Genomic DNA, 16,436 nt, shown 5'->3' on the forward strand with positions numbered 1-16,436 from the left:
TTGTTAAGTTGGTAATTTTTAATAGTTGTTATGATTAAGTGAGATAGCAACAATTGCATTTTGATGTAGCCTCTCATTGTAGCAATAAAAAAATAGCTGGTTGTATTCCATTACTGGCTGCCCAAAACAGTGTCTAGCCAGTACTGTGTAAGTGGCATGTAGATTTTTTTTTTTTTTTAAACCTATGAGAATGTAGAGGCAGAGTTAGGAGTAGGTACATGTGCATTTTTGCTGGTTATGGCATATTGCCCTCCACTCCTGTTGTGATTAATGTTTTCCCACCATTAATGTAGAGAAGGCTTGTTCATCTACAATCACTAGCCTCACTAATACTTAGAAATGGTACAGTAAGTTTATTTTAAAATTTTATTTCTCTAATTGTAAGAGAAATTAAGTGTCTTTCTATGAGTTTATAACCCATTTGCAGGCTTTTCCCATATTCTGCCTTCACTTATGTTTTGCTCATTTTCTTCCTCCTCTTCCTTTTTTTGGCCTCAAGAAAAATGTAGAGTTTCATTTGTTGTGTAAATGGCAATGTTTCTTATCTGTTTATTTATCCAGTTTGCCATTTAACTCTTTTGTCTTTTGTGCCTTTCATCTTGCATGCTACTTTTTTCTTTTATTTATTTTTATTTTTAATATACATTAAATTTTTTTTTCTTCTCTCATGTATTGCATCTGAACCTTGGTTTTCCTTCCCTCCTTTCCTCCCAGGCCCTCCTGCAACAACCTCTCTCTCCCAGATCCGCTCCTCCTTTCCCTTCAGAAAAGGGCAGGCCTCCCAGGGACATTAACCAAACATGGCATGTCAGGTTATAAAACAACTAGGCACATCCTCTTATATTAAGGCCAGATGAGGCAGCTCAGTGGGGGGGGGGATGTCCTCAAAGCAGGCAAAGGAATTGGAGACAGCCCCTATTCCCACTGTTAGAAGTCCCACACCATCATAACATATATGCAGAAGACATAAGTCAGGCCCATTCAGGCTCCCTGATTGTCAGTTGAGTCTCTGTGAGTCCCTATGAGTCACAGTTAATTGATTTTGTGGGCTGCTTTCTTTTCTCTTTCTTTCTTTCTTTCTTTCTTTTCATTCCTTCCTTCCTTCTTTTCTTCCTTCCTTTCTTTTTTTCGGCTTTTTGAGACAGGGTTTCTCTGTAGCTTTGGAGACTGTCCCAGAACTCTCTGTAGACCAGATTAGCCTTGAATTAACAGAGATCCACCTCTGTGGGCTAATTTCTTGGGTGTCTTGATCCCTCTGGCTCCTACAACTCTTCCTGGCCCTCTTCTGCAGTATTCCTCAAGCTCTGCCTAATGTTTGGCTGTGGGTCTCAGCATCCGCTCATATCAGCTGCTGGATGAAGCCTCTCTGGTGGTGATTATGCTAGGGTCCGATGGTCTACAAGTATGGCAGAGTATCATTAGGAATCATCTCATTGCCTTCCCCCCCAATCATGTTTGGTTCTATCCTTGGTCTCTGGGCTGTTCAGACTCAGGTTCCTGGCTCTCCAGGCAGTGTTGGTCATGGGCTCCCTCTCCTGGCATTGGTTTCAATTCGGACTAGTTATTGGTTGGCCACTCCCACAAGTTCTGCACCACCTTTACCCCAGCTCATCTTGTGGGCAGGACTAATTGTAGGTAGAAGGTTTTATGGCTGGGTTGATGTCCCAATCCCTCCACTGGAAGCCTTGCCTGGTTACAGAAGATGGCCCGTTCAAGTTCCACATTCCCCATCACTAGGAATTTTCACTAGGGTCACCCTTGTGGATTCTTGGGAGTTTCCATTGAACTAGGTTTCAGCCTTGATACAACAAAACAAAACAAACAAAAACTTTTAGATTTTATGCTTTGTTTATGGTGCTGGTGGCTCCCAGTTCTAGTTAGATTTATCAGCCCTTCTCTATTTGCTCTGCTTCATGTTATTGAATCACAGGAATTTTTACCCCCATTTTGACAGTAAAGGGCTTCATTTATCCCATCTATTCTTTGACAGTTCCATTTTTCTGACTCTTAGTTGGATTTTTTCATTCATTCTTTTGAGTTTTAATATTATTCATAACTATATCACCTGTGTCTATTGCAAGAAATAACTTTACTTTTTCAGTTCTTCTTCATCTGATTAATTTCTTGATCCTTCACCTCTTTAGCATGTTCTGAAGGCATGAGCCTTGCCACAACTCCTGCTTTTCTTCTTTTATGCAGTATTAAATAAGGTTGGAGACAGTGAACATGCTTAGCCCTTTCTACATATTAGCAGAAAAATCCAATATTTTAACCATCAGATAGTCTGGTAGCTTTGCACATATTAAACAGTCATCCCTCAGTTTTTACTTGTTGAGTGATTCTTACATGAGTTTGTGCTGAATTAATTCTGTCTGGTACTTTTTAAAGCATCTGTAGAGATGATAATAATCTGTTTTTCTGATATCCTGCTAGATTTTCTTACATTAAACTTGCTTTTCTAGAGTAAAACAGCCTTTTATTTTTTACTGTTGCTTGTGTTTGCCCAAATTTTATTTAGGATTTTTTCCATAGATCTTACCTGACTTGTTGGCTTTTCTTTCTAAGCTCTTTGTATGTTTATTGGTATAAGAATTTGTCTAATGAGTCTAAAGGAGTTGACTTCCTGTCCCCCAGTACCTGTTACTCTTGCTCTGCTGGGGATGGGAATTTACCAGGTCTACTCCTACTTTCTCATGCTGAGACCTGTTTTCTGGACCAGACAGGATCTAAGGCTTTTTTCATTTTATGGTTTACTAGCTTATCTTTGCCATTTTCTGAGAAAAATTATATAGGTCATATAGTGGTGGGCTATATGGATGATGGAAAAATGTCTTCAGTTCATTGTTGGAATGGCTTAGAAGTGTAGGTAGAGTACAGCTTCTCCTCATCCAGAAAGCAGGACCTGGAAAGTGGGGTGCCAGTCCTCTGAGCCCTTGCCCGACATCCACCCCCTTGGAAGACTCTGCTTGCTTTCACCTCTGACTTGGGGCATTGGCTCTCCTCACATGCTGCACATGCTTGCACTACTTCTTGAGGGCTTTTCTCACCTTCATTTGTTTGGTTTTTTTATTATTATTATTTTTATTTTTGAAACTTGTTATTTAGAAACTATGCCACAGTTGCTTTTTTGGTTCTCATTGTACATTTTTTTAAAAAAAAACTTGGTTGACAATTGCATCAAGTTTAACACTAAACCATTTAAATTCAGCATAATTTTTTAAAAATATTTATTTATTTAATATATATGAATGCTCTATATGCATGTGTGTCTGCATGCCAGGGGAGGACATCAGATCCCACTCTGGATGGCTGTGAGCCACCATGTACTTGCTGGGAATTCAACTCAGGACCTCCAGAAGAGCAGCTGATGCTCTTAACTGCTAAGCTATCTCTCTAGCCCCAAACTCAGTGTTATTTTAACATTAGTATTCTTGTTTGCATTATCCTATTTACAGATTACAGATAAAATTCTGTTTCTTACTTTACTATGATACTGAGTTATATTGCAAAAATCTTCATTAGTATTTTCTAATTTAAGCCCCTGCTTGATGAGCCCTATTTCGTCTTGAGAAGCTACTTTTGAACATCTAATGATCCTTGGCTGCCTTTCCATTTTTAAAAGGGAGACACTAGAGTTAATTGCAGGTCTTGTGTAGGGGCTTATAGGGGTGCCAGGCAGCCAGGTGGTATTTTCTTTAGCTTCTTTCAGGTGTCAATGTCTGGAGGTCCTTCCTCTGGAACCATTTTGTTTTCCAGGTAGGAAATTATTTGGAGTTTCTCTCTCTCTCTCTCTCTCTCTCTCTCTCTCTCTCTCTCTCTCTCTCTCTCTCTCTCTCTCTCTCTCATGCCAGAGCATGAGTTCAGATGTTTAGAGTTTGGTGTTAGAAAAGTGTGAAGGCTAATCAGTTCTTATGTATTGACATCAAAGTGCTTGCTGTTTAGCTCCTGTTGATCTGTTCCCAGTCTGCATTTTGTCACTGAGTCCCTTCCAGTCTTTCTGTGCCTCTGCCACATCCACTCACTTCTCCATCACTCAACCACCACCTCACACAGCACATAGTGGAAAAGGCCCCCACCTGCCTTTATGTAACAAGCTGAAGTCAAAAGCAGGTACACTAAAACTAGTGTAGAAGATTACCTTTGGGGTGTTTTTAAAGTGTGCATGAAGCCTTCCTGGTATCCATGCCTGGAATTGAGCACCAGTCCTGAGACACCTCATCATTATGTATGTGCACATCTCCTTAATCTGAAAACATCTAAAGTGGATCTGACACCAAGTATTCAGGATAAGGGACACATTTCTTTAACATTTTGTGTTTTCATAAACAACTTCAAAAATCTCAGTGACTTAAAACAGTGATTTGTGCTCATATTAGATGTCACAGTTTAGCTAGAACTCTACTGTACTCTGTCCTTTTCTGAGATGCAGGCTGAGAATGCAGCTACCATCAGAGCTGCATGGCACTAATGATGTAATGAAAACTTATAGTGAGAATCTTAAATCTTTCTAAGTAAAAGTAATGTAAATCACTTTTACTTCCCTTTGCCTAATCTAGCCCACATGGCCTCGCTAATACAGAACACACCTAATTTCACTGTATCAGTAGGGAACTGTAGTTCTACTGATGCATGAGACAGGTAGAACTGTTTGGTAAATATCACTGTTGGTTACTGTAACAACCTTGACAGCCAGTCTAAAGTAGCTGTCCTGTACTTTCATGAACTAGTACACCAAGTCTAGTCAGCTATGAAACAAATAGTCTTACTAGCAGGTGTTTCTTGATGACCATACTTTAAAAGAAGTTGAAAATCTAATGCAAATAAGTCAGTGACCTTAATAAAAGACCCAGGATATGAAAACTCTTGAGAATTGATAATTTTTAAAACTTGATTATTTAGAAAAACCTTAGACACAAAAACATGACCAACTAAATAAACAAATCCTGCTTTAGCAAAATTAAAACCTTTATGTGTATCAAAGGGCATTACTTTTGAAAAGAGTAAAGAGCTAGGTGTGGTGCACACCTGTAATCCAGCACATGGAAAGTTGAGGAAGGAGGACTGAAAAATCCAAAGGCTAAATCTGGGCTACATACTGAGAGCCTGTCTTAGAGGAGGAGGGAGTGGGGAAAGAGAGAGGCAAGAAAATCATAATGGTTAAAAGTTAATGGTAAAGGCAGCATGTAGAAAGGATGAAACTGGCTGTAAAACATGTACCTCTGAAAAGGGGCTGAATACATCGAATATGCAAAGCTCCACATGCACCAACTAAATAACAGTTAAAATGGACTAAGGGTTTGAAGGATATTTCTCCCAAGAAAATGAATAGCAAAAAGCCAGCAAAGTGTGAAAGGATGTTCAGCATCACCTGTCATTATGGAAATACATAAATCACAACCATAGTGATGGACTATTTGCACCTAAATGACTGGTTTAAAAAGAAGAAGAAAAAACTGTTTGTAAAAATGTAGAGAAATTGGATTGCTAGCTTTGCTGATCGGGGGTAGTGGTTCATCTGCTGTTGAAAACAGTTTTCTGATTGCTGCAAAGGTTAAACAGATTCACTCTGTGATTTAGAAGTTCCTCTTTTGGGTACACATCCAACGGGATTGAAAGCATATACTTATCTGCTAGTGTTGATGATCGCTAGGTGTTAGGGACTGCCTCTGTCCATCAATAGATAGATAGATGAACAAAGTGCAACATCTGTATTCAGAGGAGTGCTGTGTGGGTATGGGAAGAACTGAAGATCTGATACACCCTGTAAGAGATGGACTGGGGAAATATGATAATAAGTGAAATAAACTAGATGTGGGAAGACACATGCCGTGAGATTCCACTTGTGAAGTATCTTTGTTACATTCACCCTGACCCCATTAAGCTGTACATTTACATTTGTGAGATGAATGTTTGTGGTTTTGTAGCTCAGCAAATCTGTCTTGAAAAAAAAAAGTTGTCAGTTTTCTAATTTGTCATTTCATTTTACAAACTAGTCTTAGTCTGGACACATCCTTTGGACATACAAACTCTTGTGATCTTAATATCAGAAAGTGATTTTATCCTCTGCAACTCATTGTGGAACTTGATACTTACCTCAAAAAGGGAGAAATTTGATTCTTTAGAAGTGGAGCTTGTGGATAAAATCATCAGAGTTGGGTGGGCCCTTGGATAAATACTGATGGCTTTATGAGAAGTGAGACTTCACATGCATGTGTGGGTTTCTAGTTCACTCAACACCATCATCCTATGATCTCAGCACTGCTAAGGAGCTCCGCTGCCAAAAAGCATTCTGTAGGTACAGGCCTTCTACTTGGACCAGAACAATGAACCAAAACAAACTAGAAGTAACTTAACTAGCCTATGCTGTTGTATTAGCAGAGGTGGAAACAGACTCAAGCAAATATAGTTAAAAAGTGAAAGATTAAAAAACAAACTTTCAAAGACTTGTATGGCTTGTTTTGTTGCAAGGAGCCTTGCTCTACACATTGCCTAGTGTTTCTCCTTTTCAATGTAATGTGCAGACAAAGAACTAGCAGGGCATCCACTCTGCTTCTTTGTATCCCTCCATGCCAGCCGCCCCCATGCATGGAATAGTGCCATCTGATTGTTTTGGAAGTTCTTAGTGGACTATTTGAGATTCACTCCTCTTAAGACCTAGTAACAAACTTTATTATTATTATTATTATCTTTAAAATTTTTGCTAAGACTGTCCTTTGAGATTTAAAAAAAAAGATTTATTTATTATGTTTACAGTATTCTGCCTGCAGATATGTTTGCACACCAGAAGAGGGCACCAGATCTCATTATAGATGGTTGTAAAGCCGCCATGTGATTACTGGGAATTGAACTCAGAATCTCAGCAAGAGCTCTTAACCATCTTTTCAGCCCAAGCCTTTATTATCATTATGAGCTAAGTTTATGCTTTCTCTGCCTTTTTATTTTTCAGTTTTAAAAATAGAGGTAAAATGCAGTTAGCATTAAGTTTGCCATCCTAACCGTTTTAAGCTCGTAGTTCAGTGTAAAGGCATTTGTAGTACTGCACAGTTGTTCTCACCACCCACCCCACAACTCACTAAGCAGTAGCTCTCTATCCCCTCACACCTAGCTCCTGGCAGCCACAGGCTCATTGTAACATAACAAAATTAATTAACTGGGGAACAATGTTCATGGTAGAGCTGGTCAGCAACCTAATGAAAGCCTAAAAGAGGTGTGCTTTAGAAGCTGATAAACTGGTTCCCACCCAGTGGGAGGATGAAGCAGAAGGACCACAGGTTCTAGGCTACCCTGGGCTGTATAGCAAGACCCTCATTTCAAATCCCCAAAACTAAATTAAATAAGAAATTCAAAATTGATATTATCGGGCAAGTAGTACATATGAAATTATTATGTAGGAGTTGACAATATGTTTAATTATAATTTCATATATGTAGCTTGCATACAAGTTTCCATAATGACAATCGTGAGGCACTAACAATTGGCTAAACAAGTCAAACTAATTCTAGTATTCCTAACAATTTAATACATATTTAGCAATATCACATTTTGTTGTAGAACAGAGAAAATTTTCAGCAAATCATGCTAATTCATTTAGCTTCCTCTTTGCTACAACATCATATTATCTCGTTTACAATCATTCAGAAAGAAATTCCACTGTTCACAGTTGGCATTGGCATTATTGTATGTTGACAACAAGTTAAAAAAGATGAGCAAAAAGCGAAAGTAAGAAAAAAATTAATCTTTTTAGATCTTTCAGAGGTCATGGGGCGGTGTGGGGGTAGGGGGAGGCAAACTACTACATAGAAGTTCAGATAGGTTGGTAGAAAGAGCTAAGGCTTCCTAGAGCTGAGTGTATGAGCAAGACTGTGGGTGGGAACGAAAGCCATGAAAGGACTGAGGGACTGTCAGAGTTTTAAGTCTGGTGAACTGGGAGAGGTGAAGACTTCAGGGAAACCCAGAAAATGGCTTCCTTATGTGTCCATGTTTTACTTAACCAGGATCTCACAGAAAGTATCAGAGAGAAATGCCCTGTGATTTGGGCAGGGTCAGGAAGGAGGAAGTGAAGTTATCAAATGTACCACAGTGCTTCATTTGTGTGTGTGTGTTTGTGTGTGTGTGTTTGAGACAGCATTTCTCAGTGTAGTCTTGGCTGTGCTAGAACTCACTCTGTAGACCAGGCTGGCCTCAAACTCACAGAGATCCATCTGCCGCTGCCTCCCAAGTGCTGGGATTAAAGATGTGCACCACCACCGCCCGACATAAGACCTGTCTTCAGAAGTAAGGCTCCTCTGTGTGACCTTACCAGCTGTGTATTATTATCAGAGCCTAGCCAATCTAGGGGAAGGGAATAGCCAGCTTCAGTCCCTTCTCATACTCTGTGTCGTGAGGGAAAGAAAACATGAAATGCAGATGACACTGACAGTCCAGTGACAAATACTTACCAAAATGTTGCTGTGAAGTTATAGGATTGACTCCCTCCCACCCCAGTCCCTTCAACTACATGATTAAGGCCTGTCCACCATGGATCTATTTGTTCAATATACCATGTCTATTTTCCTGAAAAAAAAAAAATCATAAGGTCTACCAAAAGGAGAAGTATAGTCTGGAGAGCTTCAGAACCAGAGTCGGTACAATAAGAATACTGGATAATAACCAGACAGTGCATTATTAAAAACCATAGTTCAAATGCTGAGGGCAAATGTAGGCAGCATGCAGTAATGAGGGATGGTATATGCAGAGTCAAAAGTCCTAAGAAAGAAAAACAAGTGCTAAAGATAAGCAGTGGGACAGAAATGAAGAATCGCTCTGAGGAGTTTGTCAGTCATGGGCAGGGCTAAGGGAATTATCTGTGAATTTGAGGACATGGAGAATTTCTTAACTGGAAAAGCAAAAGAAAATATGGCATAGCTAGCTTCAGAATAGAACAGTCAGGAGCCCTGGGCACCTCCAAAAGATGTAATTTATGTGTGATAGTAATGTAGGAAAGAAAAAGAACTTGAAACAGTATTTGAGGTAACACTTCTGGAGAATTTTGCGAAACATCAAGACACTAACGTACAAGGAACCAAGAGGCACAATGCCATAAGACCTGCCCACACCAAGGAATAAAGCTTCAAGCATAAAACATATCAATATCTCGAAAGAAGCCATGGAGGAAATACCTTGGTAAGATCAAAATATGAGGTTAATGTGTAAAAATTCCTCATGTAGCAGCAGTGAACACTATTATTTTAAGATAAAATATATTGTAGTTTACATTAACTTGCCAAAAAAATTGAAATGCTTAGAAATCTGTGTGTTCAATGTCTATATGAGGAAGACTACAAAACTCTGATATTAATTAATGTAAAGATAGTTTATGGCTAGGAAGATCAATGTCAAGATGTCTTACCTTCTCAGTTTGATCTGTACTTTTAATGAAGCATCAGTTCAAACCTGAACCACTTCTGAACAACAAATGCCTTCTGAAGTTGATGTGGAAAGGCAGAAGATTCAGAAGAACAGAGTAAAAGAAGCTGGTAGTTGCCACCCTGAATCTCAGTATGAAGATGCTGCATTGGCAAAAGAACTTGTGATGGAATAGCATAGAGAACCAGGAAATATACCAGAGCCTCAGCCAAGGGCTCGATGCTGTGCTAGAGTAGATGAACGTTTGATTATAAAAGTGAATTTAAATGTCATTACTGGACATTAATTGAAAGTGGATCATAATTCTCTGTGCCAAATGGAGAACTGCTACACTTTGCAAGCCAGCAGAACCTGCATGGCCCTGCACTGTGGATACCTCTAGCTATAGCACTGAAGGGACTGCCAGTGAAAGGGAGAGTGAATGAGCAGGACTGTACATTGCCAGATGTTGGGCTCTGAGTGGCACATAGCATAAAGAATGAGAACATATGCTACGGTCTCAGAGAAAATGTGTTCAAAAATTGCCTGTGATGACTTTTAATCACATATACAAAGGGGCTGGGCAGGTAGCCTAGTCATAGGTAAAGTGCTCTAGAATGTGAGTTTGATCCCCAGAATCCAGCTGTGGTGGCATGTGTTTATAATTTCAGTGCTGGGGAAGTGGAGACAAGTGGTCCTTTGGGCTCACTGTCCAGCCAGCCTAATCTTGGTGAAGTTCAAGTCAGTGAGAGATATTTTTCAAAAGAAAAAAAAAAAAAAAAAAAAAAGGTGGATAATGCTCCTGAGGACTGGTAGCCAAACTGCAAAGTTGTGTTTTGTTTTTGTGTTTGGCTTGCACATGCATGAGCCCTCAGATACAGCAATAAAAAAATAAATCAATAAAACTTAAAGTCAACAGCAAGAAAACCCAGTTAAGAGGGCTGGAGAGATGGCTTAGTGGATCGGAGCATTGACTGCTCATCCAGAGGACCTGGGTTCGATTCCTAGTGCCCATGTGGCAGCTCACAACTGTCTGTAACTCCAGGATCTAACATCCTCATACAGACATACATGCAGAATAAAAATAAAATTATTTAAAGGAAGAAAACCCAGTTAAGAAGGCAATCCCCTGGATGGGTAGCTTACTAAAGCAGATACAAAAGATGACAACATAAGAAAAACGAATAGGTGTTCAATAAATACTGTTAGAAAACAGAAAGTCAAAATGTCAGCAATCATTTCATGTCTACTGTCTTAATCCAGTCCTGGCTCTGGCTGCTGGCAGGGTTGTGAGGCAGGAGAAACTTCCATGTCTTGTTGGGAGGAATACAAGTAAGAACCTCCTCCTACTTTGGAGGACAGTTGGTAGAGCTTTTGATGTTTTACAAAACTAATAAAAGTAAAAATACTTTTACCATGCAATTCAGCCTTCATGCCCTTTATTATTTATTACAAATGAGTCAAAAAATTTGTCTTCGTACAAAAATCTGCATGTAGATTTTTATAGCAGTTCCCCCCCCCCCATAGTTGAAACTTCTATGCAGTCATGGCCTCCATTAGTAGGTTAGTGGTAGATAAACTGTTTCATATAGCCACTGGAATAGTAGTTAGTGGTGGCAGAAACTATCAAGCTATGAAAGGAAGGCTGTGTGATTACAACTGCATGTCACTCCAGAAGAGGTGAAATTGTGGAAACACTAAATAGTAGTTCCCAGAGGTTAGAGGGGTGGAAATAGAAAGAGGCGAAGTTCAGAGAACTTTTGAAGGCAGTAAAATTGTTAGGTGTGGTGTCACAGTTTTGCTTACTTGTCATTGAACATATGCCAAGACCTATAGAATGCACAAAACCTTAAACTGTGCACTTAGTTTAGCAGTGATGTCAGTATCGGTTCATTGGTTATATAGCAAGTTTCACCACCCTGGTAAGGTGTTGCTGGCAGTAGTACCTATGTGGAGACAGGCAGTATATGGGAAATTTTGAAGGTTAACTAAACCTTCAAAAGTATTTACAAATCTTCTGATCTGAGTGGAGAAGTATTTAGCAAAAAAGTAATTATAAATGGAATGAACATATGTCTAGACTTCTGCATCATTCCATTTCATGCTTATTAAAAAGCAAAGAGGAAAGTATTTTATGAATAACAATACAAGAAAACCACTCAAGCTGGGCATAGCAGCACATGCCTATAAACTCAGGAATAAGGAAGTGGAAGCAGGGGGATCAAAAGTAAGGACACACTTGGCTGCATAGTGAGTTCAGAGCCATCCTGAGTAAGACCCTGTCCCCCAAACAACAGCAAATCAGAGCAAAAATTAATATATAAGTGAGAGGATGGTGAGAATATATAATCATGAAGCAAAATCACCAATAGAAAAGGAAATTTTATACATATCTAAGTTACAGTGTAAACCATGGAAATAATAGGACTTTTTCAAGACTTATGTAATATCTGATGTAAATATTTATTTTATTCAATAAAACAAAACAAAGTCCTCATACGTAAACCTGTACTCAAAGTAAATGAGAGCTCATTCGCTGCAGAGGCTGATTGTGGGCTTGCGTCTTTCATCTGCCCATCACCTGCGCTGTCTCATTATGTGCTTTATTACTCATTACAGCACGGCCTCCATATAATGCATTTGCCATCAAATGATGTGTTACTTAATTTTGCTTGTTATTAATTTTTTCTTGTGTTCTTGCTGTGTTCTTTTGCATGGTGCTGTGATGAGATGGTAGTATACCTATAGACTGGGAATTGTGGTAAATCTGGATTTCCAAGGACAATATTAGCATCGCCTGGGGGCTTATAGTTATCTGATGTGCTTTGCTACTTTTTAAGCATCAGGCCTCTTGAAAATTGTTTCCCATGTAGCTTTTACTGAAAGGAGTATGTTGTATTCCTCATGTGTGTTGGAAAAGACTGTCATAGTGATTTCTACACATCTACCTTTTTTTTTTTTTAAATGAAGGTGCACTCTGGGGTCTTATAGCATAGCTGTAAAAGTTGAATTTAACATTTTTATATGGAAAAGTTAGCATGTTTGCAACTCTGCTAAGCACCTAAAAACATTAGCTGTAAAAGTAAGACAGGTTTTTTTCTTAGTTGAATTAAAGAATTATTTTGAGGAATTTCCAATTAATTTGTAAGCCATGTCAGAACAGATTACCATTAATGCACAAAAAGACAGTTGTGAGAACAAATGATTCTACTCAGAGAGGCTGGGGTCAGGGAGCTAGTGATTCCCACTCAGCAAGGCTGGGGACAGGGACTTAATGAACCCCAGAGAGCCTGGTAATGGGGACAGAGACCTAGTGATTCCTCACTCAGGGAGGCTGGGGGGTAGGGACATAGTGATCCCCACCCAGAGAAGAGTAGACTGCAGAATTTGGTTTTTCCACATCAGCAGAAGCCTTGAATGACCACTAGTTTTTATGTAGCGCTTAAGAAACAAGATTCCAAAGATGTTTTCTTTTTCTTGACTAATGCCCTGTTGTTCTTTTCTTGTATCTAGGCATGTTGTTAATGGTTAGTGTTTTTGTCTTTTCTGCCTGTTGCTGATTGCCCACGGTACAAGAGTGGCTACTATACAGGCAGAACACATAAAGTGTACATGAAATAAATGAACACAGATATGCTAAGAAAGGGGGGCTTGAGGGGTGGGACTGCAGCTCTGCAGTAGAGCACTTGATGATGAGTCATGATGTTCTGGGTTTAGTCTCACTACTGTGTTAGCTTCTGAGATTTCTCTTTACTTAGAAATAATTGAATAGTTGTACTTTAATGAAATATTGTCTTAATAGGCTTAATTGTTTTGGCATTTTCAAGATGTGCCACATACTTCACCATTCACTCAGCTGGCAGTGTTCCACTTTGACTCCCATAACCAGGGATCATTTCCAGGTCTGGTGTAACTTGAATGACAGCATGTCTGCTATCTGTCACATGGTTCACATAGCTCTCAGAAATCCTTGATTTTATCTCTGTATCTGCTTTCCTGAAGTGTAGCTTGCTTTGTTTTTTTAGTCTTGATTTTAGTAATTTCTAGGTATGTATAATATCACTTTAAGCGTTTCTCCTATTAGCTCCCATCATATTTGTATGATTGCTATATAATAATTATATTTATTGTTCTAGCATTCTCAAAAGTTAGATTTTCTATTAAAATTTTCTGTCGATCTGATAAATTATTCTTCATTATTGAGACACCATCTCTCTAGGTTGCCTGGGCTGCCTTGGAGCTCTGTGGCTCAGACAGCCCTCTAGCTTACAGTGCTCCTGCTGCAGTCTCCAAGTAGCTGGGATTACAGGGCTGCAGTGCTGGGTCCAGGTCATACCAAGTATTTTGAAAGAATAATTTGCAGATGAGTTATATGCTAACTGTATCTGCTTGTATTATTCTCTTAATGTATAGAACATAGTGTGCTTCCTGATTTTACCAGAATGCCACTAGTGTAGTATGATGCTGCCTCACACTTCTTCTTCCCCTTCCTTTGTTTATGATCATATTATACCTTGCTTCTGCATATATTATAAAAATAATGGCATCTGTTACTTTTTTGCATGCATTAATCTATTTTAAAACTTTATTTATATTCTCATATTTCATATTTTTTTGTAGTTTTTCACTTATTTCTGCCTAAAGTTTACTAGGCTAGAAACAGCATGACCCTTTTCTGAATCTCACAGGAAATTCTAGACCATTTGTATGTTTGTTCTATATGACTTTATACTGTGCAAGTTAGATCTCCTTTGCCAAATTTGTTTTTCTGGCAGGGATCACTATTCATTACATTTTAAATATCTCCTGGCTACTACAGCAGTATGAACAAGGCAAGTGCTGGCCACTCTGTAGATAGTTGAAATGGCTGGATTGTGCTCCTGTGTCATAACAACACAGCAGTGCTGGGCTGAGCTGTCATCTCTGCGCTCCTCACTGTCGCTCCTGCACTTCTTCCCATGGCTTCTTACATCCTTGAGCTGGCACCCTGAAGAAGCACATTGAGACCGAAGTGTCTGCACTCCACAGCACAAGCATCATAAGTCAGTTGTCATTTTTACCATCATTTACTTACAGGTCTGAGTTGACTCAGAACCAAGTGATTTTCCTTTAAAATTTGCACACCAGCGGTTCTTTGAGGGTGTGCCTGTGCATGCATGTACAATATACATGTGTGTCATATGTTGAATGTGTGCAGAGAGATTAAAGAAGACAGGTGTTTTGCTCTCGGTCTCTGCCTTATTTCCTTGATACAGTCTCTTACTAAACCTGAAGCTAGATTGGAGGTCAGCAAGTCCCAGCCATCTCCTTGCTTCTCCTCCCACCTCCTGCCAAGTGCTGGGGTCACAGGCTCAGAGGGGGCTGAGAATTTGAACTCAGGTTTTCATGTGTGCACCAAGAGCTCTAAACCACTGAACCACCTCCCTAGCCTAGCATTGTTTTAGAAGTAGCCCTGTGGAAAGTGGGCTATCCAGAAATACCTTCAGCCCTTTCCACAGTGCATTCACTCTCTGTTGGCTATATAATGCTGGAAGCCACGAGATCGAGAGTCCAGCTATCCCCCAGGCTCCCAGTGAGTCTGGGTAAGATGAACCCTAGTGGCACCTGCAGGTCTCACTCAGGTTGGTGAGAGAAAGGAAGGAGGCCAAGTGAGCCAAGACAGAGAAGAAGAGAGAAATGAGATTCCAGTAACTTCTGTGGCCAGTCAGGGAGTACTCGGAAGTGTTAGAATGAGCGCCACACACTCTTATGTCTTGTTATGGGAGTAGTCAGCTGGGGATGGTCCAATGCCCACCTTTGGCCTTGCACACTTATGCATGGTTGTATGTTTCATTGGATCCTTGAGGCTGGACTCTCCATGAACAGGAAATAAAGATTCAATGAGCTTTTTTAATACTGCTACCCACTAGACACTGGGCTGTCATCTTTTTTTTTTTTTTCTTGCCTGGAGGCAGCTGGAAGAGTATCTGGAAGTGTGACAGCTATTTCCATCAGCCTATACAGAATGCTAAAATTTGAATAAAATAGTAATGTTATTTCCCAATAATATAATTATTCACTCTGAGATAAACCCCTATTCTGGCAGCTGGATCATTATTAATCATTTTGCAATCTGGTAACCTAACTGATGGCCTTTGTATTTTACCTCAAAACCACTTGGCTTTTCTGTTCATGGTTTGTTTATTGGTGTGTTTCTTGAGACAAAGTCTTGCTGTGCAGCTCTGATGCAGATAGAAGTCACTGTGTAGATCAGGTTGACTTTAAACTTGTGCTAATCTTTCAGGCCTACCTCCTGAGTGCTGGGATTACAGCTCTGCAGCACCACATGCCATTGACACATCTGACTAGTGTTTGTGTGTAAACCTTGTTGTCGTTTGTGTGTAACACTGGAATCTCTAAAGCTCTGACTAAAACAAACAAACAAAACTGAAATACCAAACAATTAGGAGATGTAAATTCCATTTTGTATTGCTTGAATTTCACACAGTGTAATACCTAAAACTGAAATTTTATCTTATAGTATTTATGCATTTTAGATAAACATTAAATGTCTTTTTTTTTTTTTTTTTTTGACATTGGTATAAAGTTGACTTCTTGGAAAGACCTTAAGTGATAGAACATCTTTTAAGAGGTAACCAAGTGAATGATTGCTTTTATTAAATAGAAATGCAATTTGAAAGGTAGAAAGTGGAAAGCTGCAACACGACATCTCCCTTTAGTATGACCACTTATCAGGAGGTACTGTGACTATTGCTCCTTGTGTTGGAAATTCACTCTGTAATCCATGTTTTCTGCCTTATGTTTTTGTATATTACTACAGCTAAAGAAGTAAACAGGTCATGGCACGTTTAACAAAAAGACGACAGGCGGATACAAAAGCTATCCAGCATCTTTGGGCAGCCATTGAAATTATAAGGAATCAGAAGCAAATTGCCAACATTGACCGTATTACAAAGTAAGTAAATTTAAACAAGCAAACAAACAAAAAAAGTAACTGTAAAAGTTCCCAAATGCCTTATCTTTTATGCTGTTTATACATTATAAAGAACTAA

General features: G+C 39.3%; 1 protein-coding gene across 12 annotated transcripts in view; it reads left to right on the top strand.

The window, feature by feature from the left end:
• Positions 1-16,436, top strand: part of Zmynd11 (zinc finger MYND-type containing 11) — an 83,180-nt gene that overhangs the window by 16,850 nt on the left and 49,894 nt on the right. For all 12 annotated transcript variants that reach the window (XM_051194758.1, XM_051194757.1, XM_051194754.1 and 9 more), the window contains exon 2: positions 16,205-16,339. In XM_051194758.1, the coding sequence (XP_051050715.1) occupies positions 16,224-16,339 (116 nt within the window). In that variant the 5' untranslated portion in view covers positions 16,205-16,223. The remainder of the gene's footprint in view (positions 1-16,204; positions 16,340-16,436) is intronic.

This window comes from Phodopus roborovskii, unplaced genomic scaffold, assembly GCF_943737965.1.
Source record: "Phodopus roborovskii unplaced genomic scaffold, PHOROB, whole genome shotgun sequence".
Taxonomy (NCBI): Eukaryota; Metazoa; Chordata; class Mammalia; order Rodentia; family Cricetidae; genus Phodopus; species Phodopus roborovskii.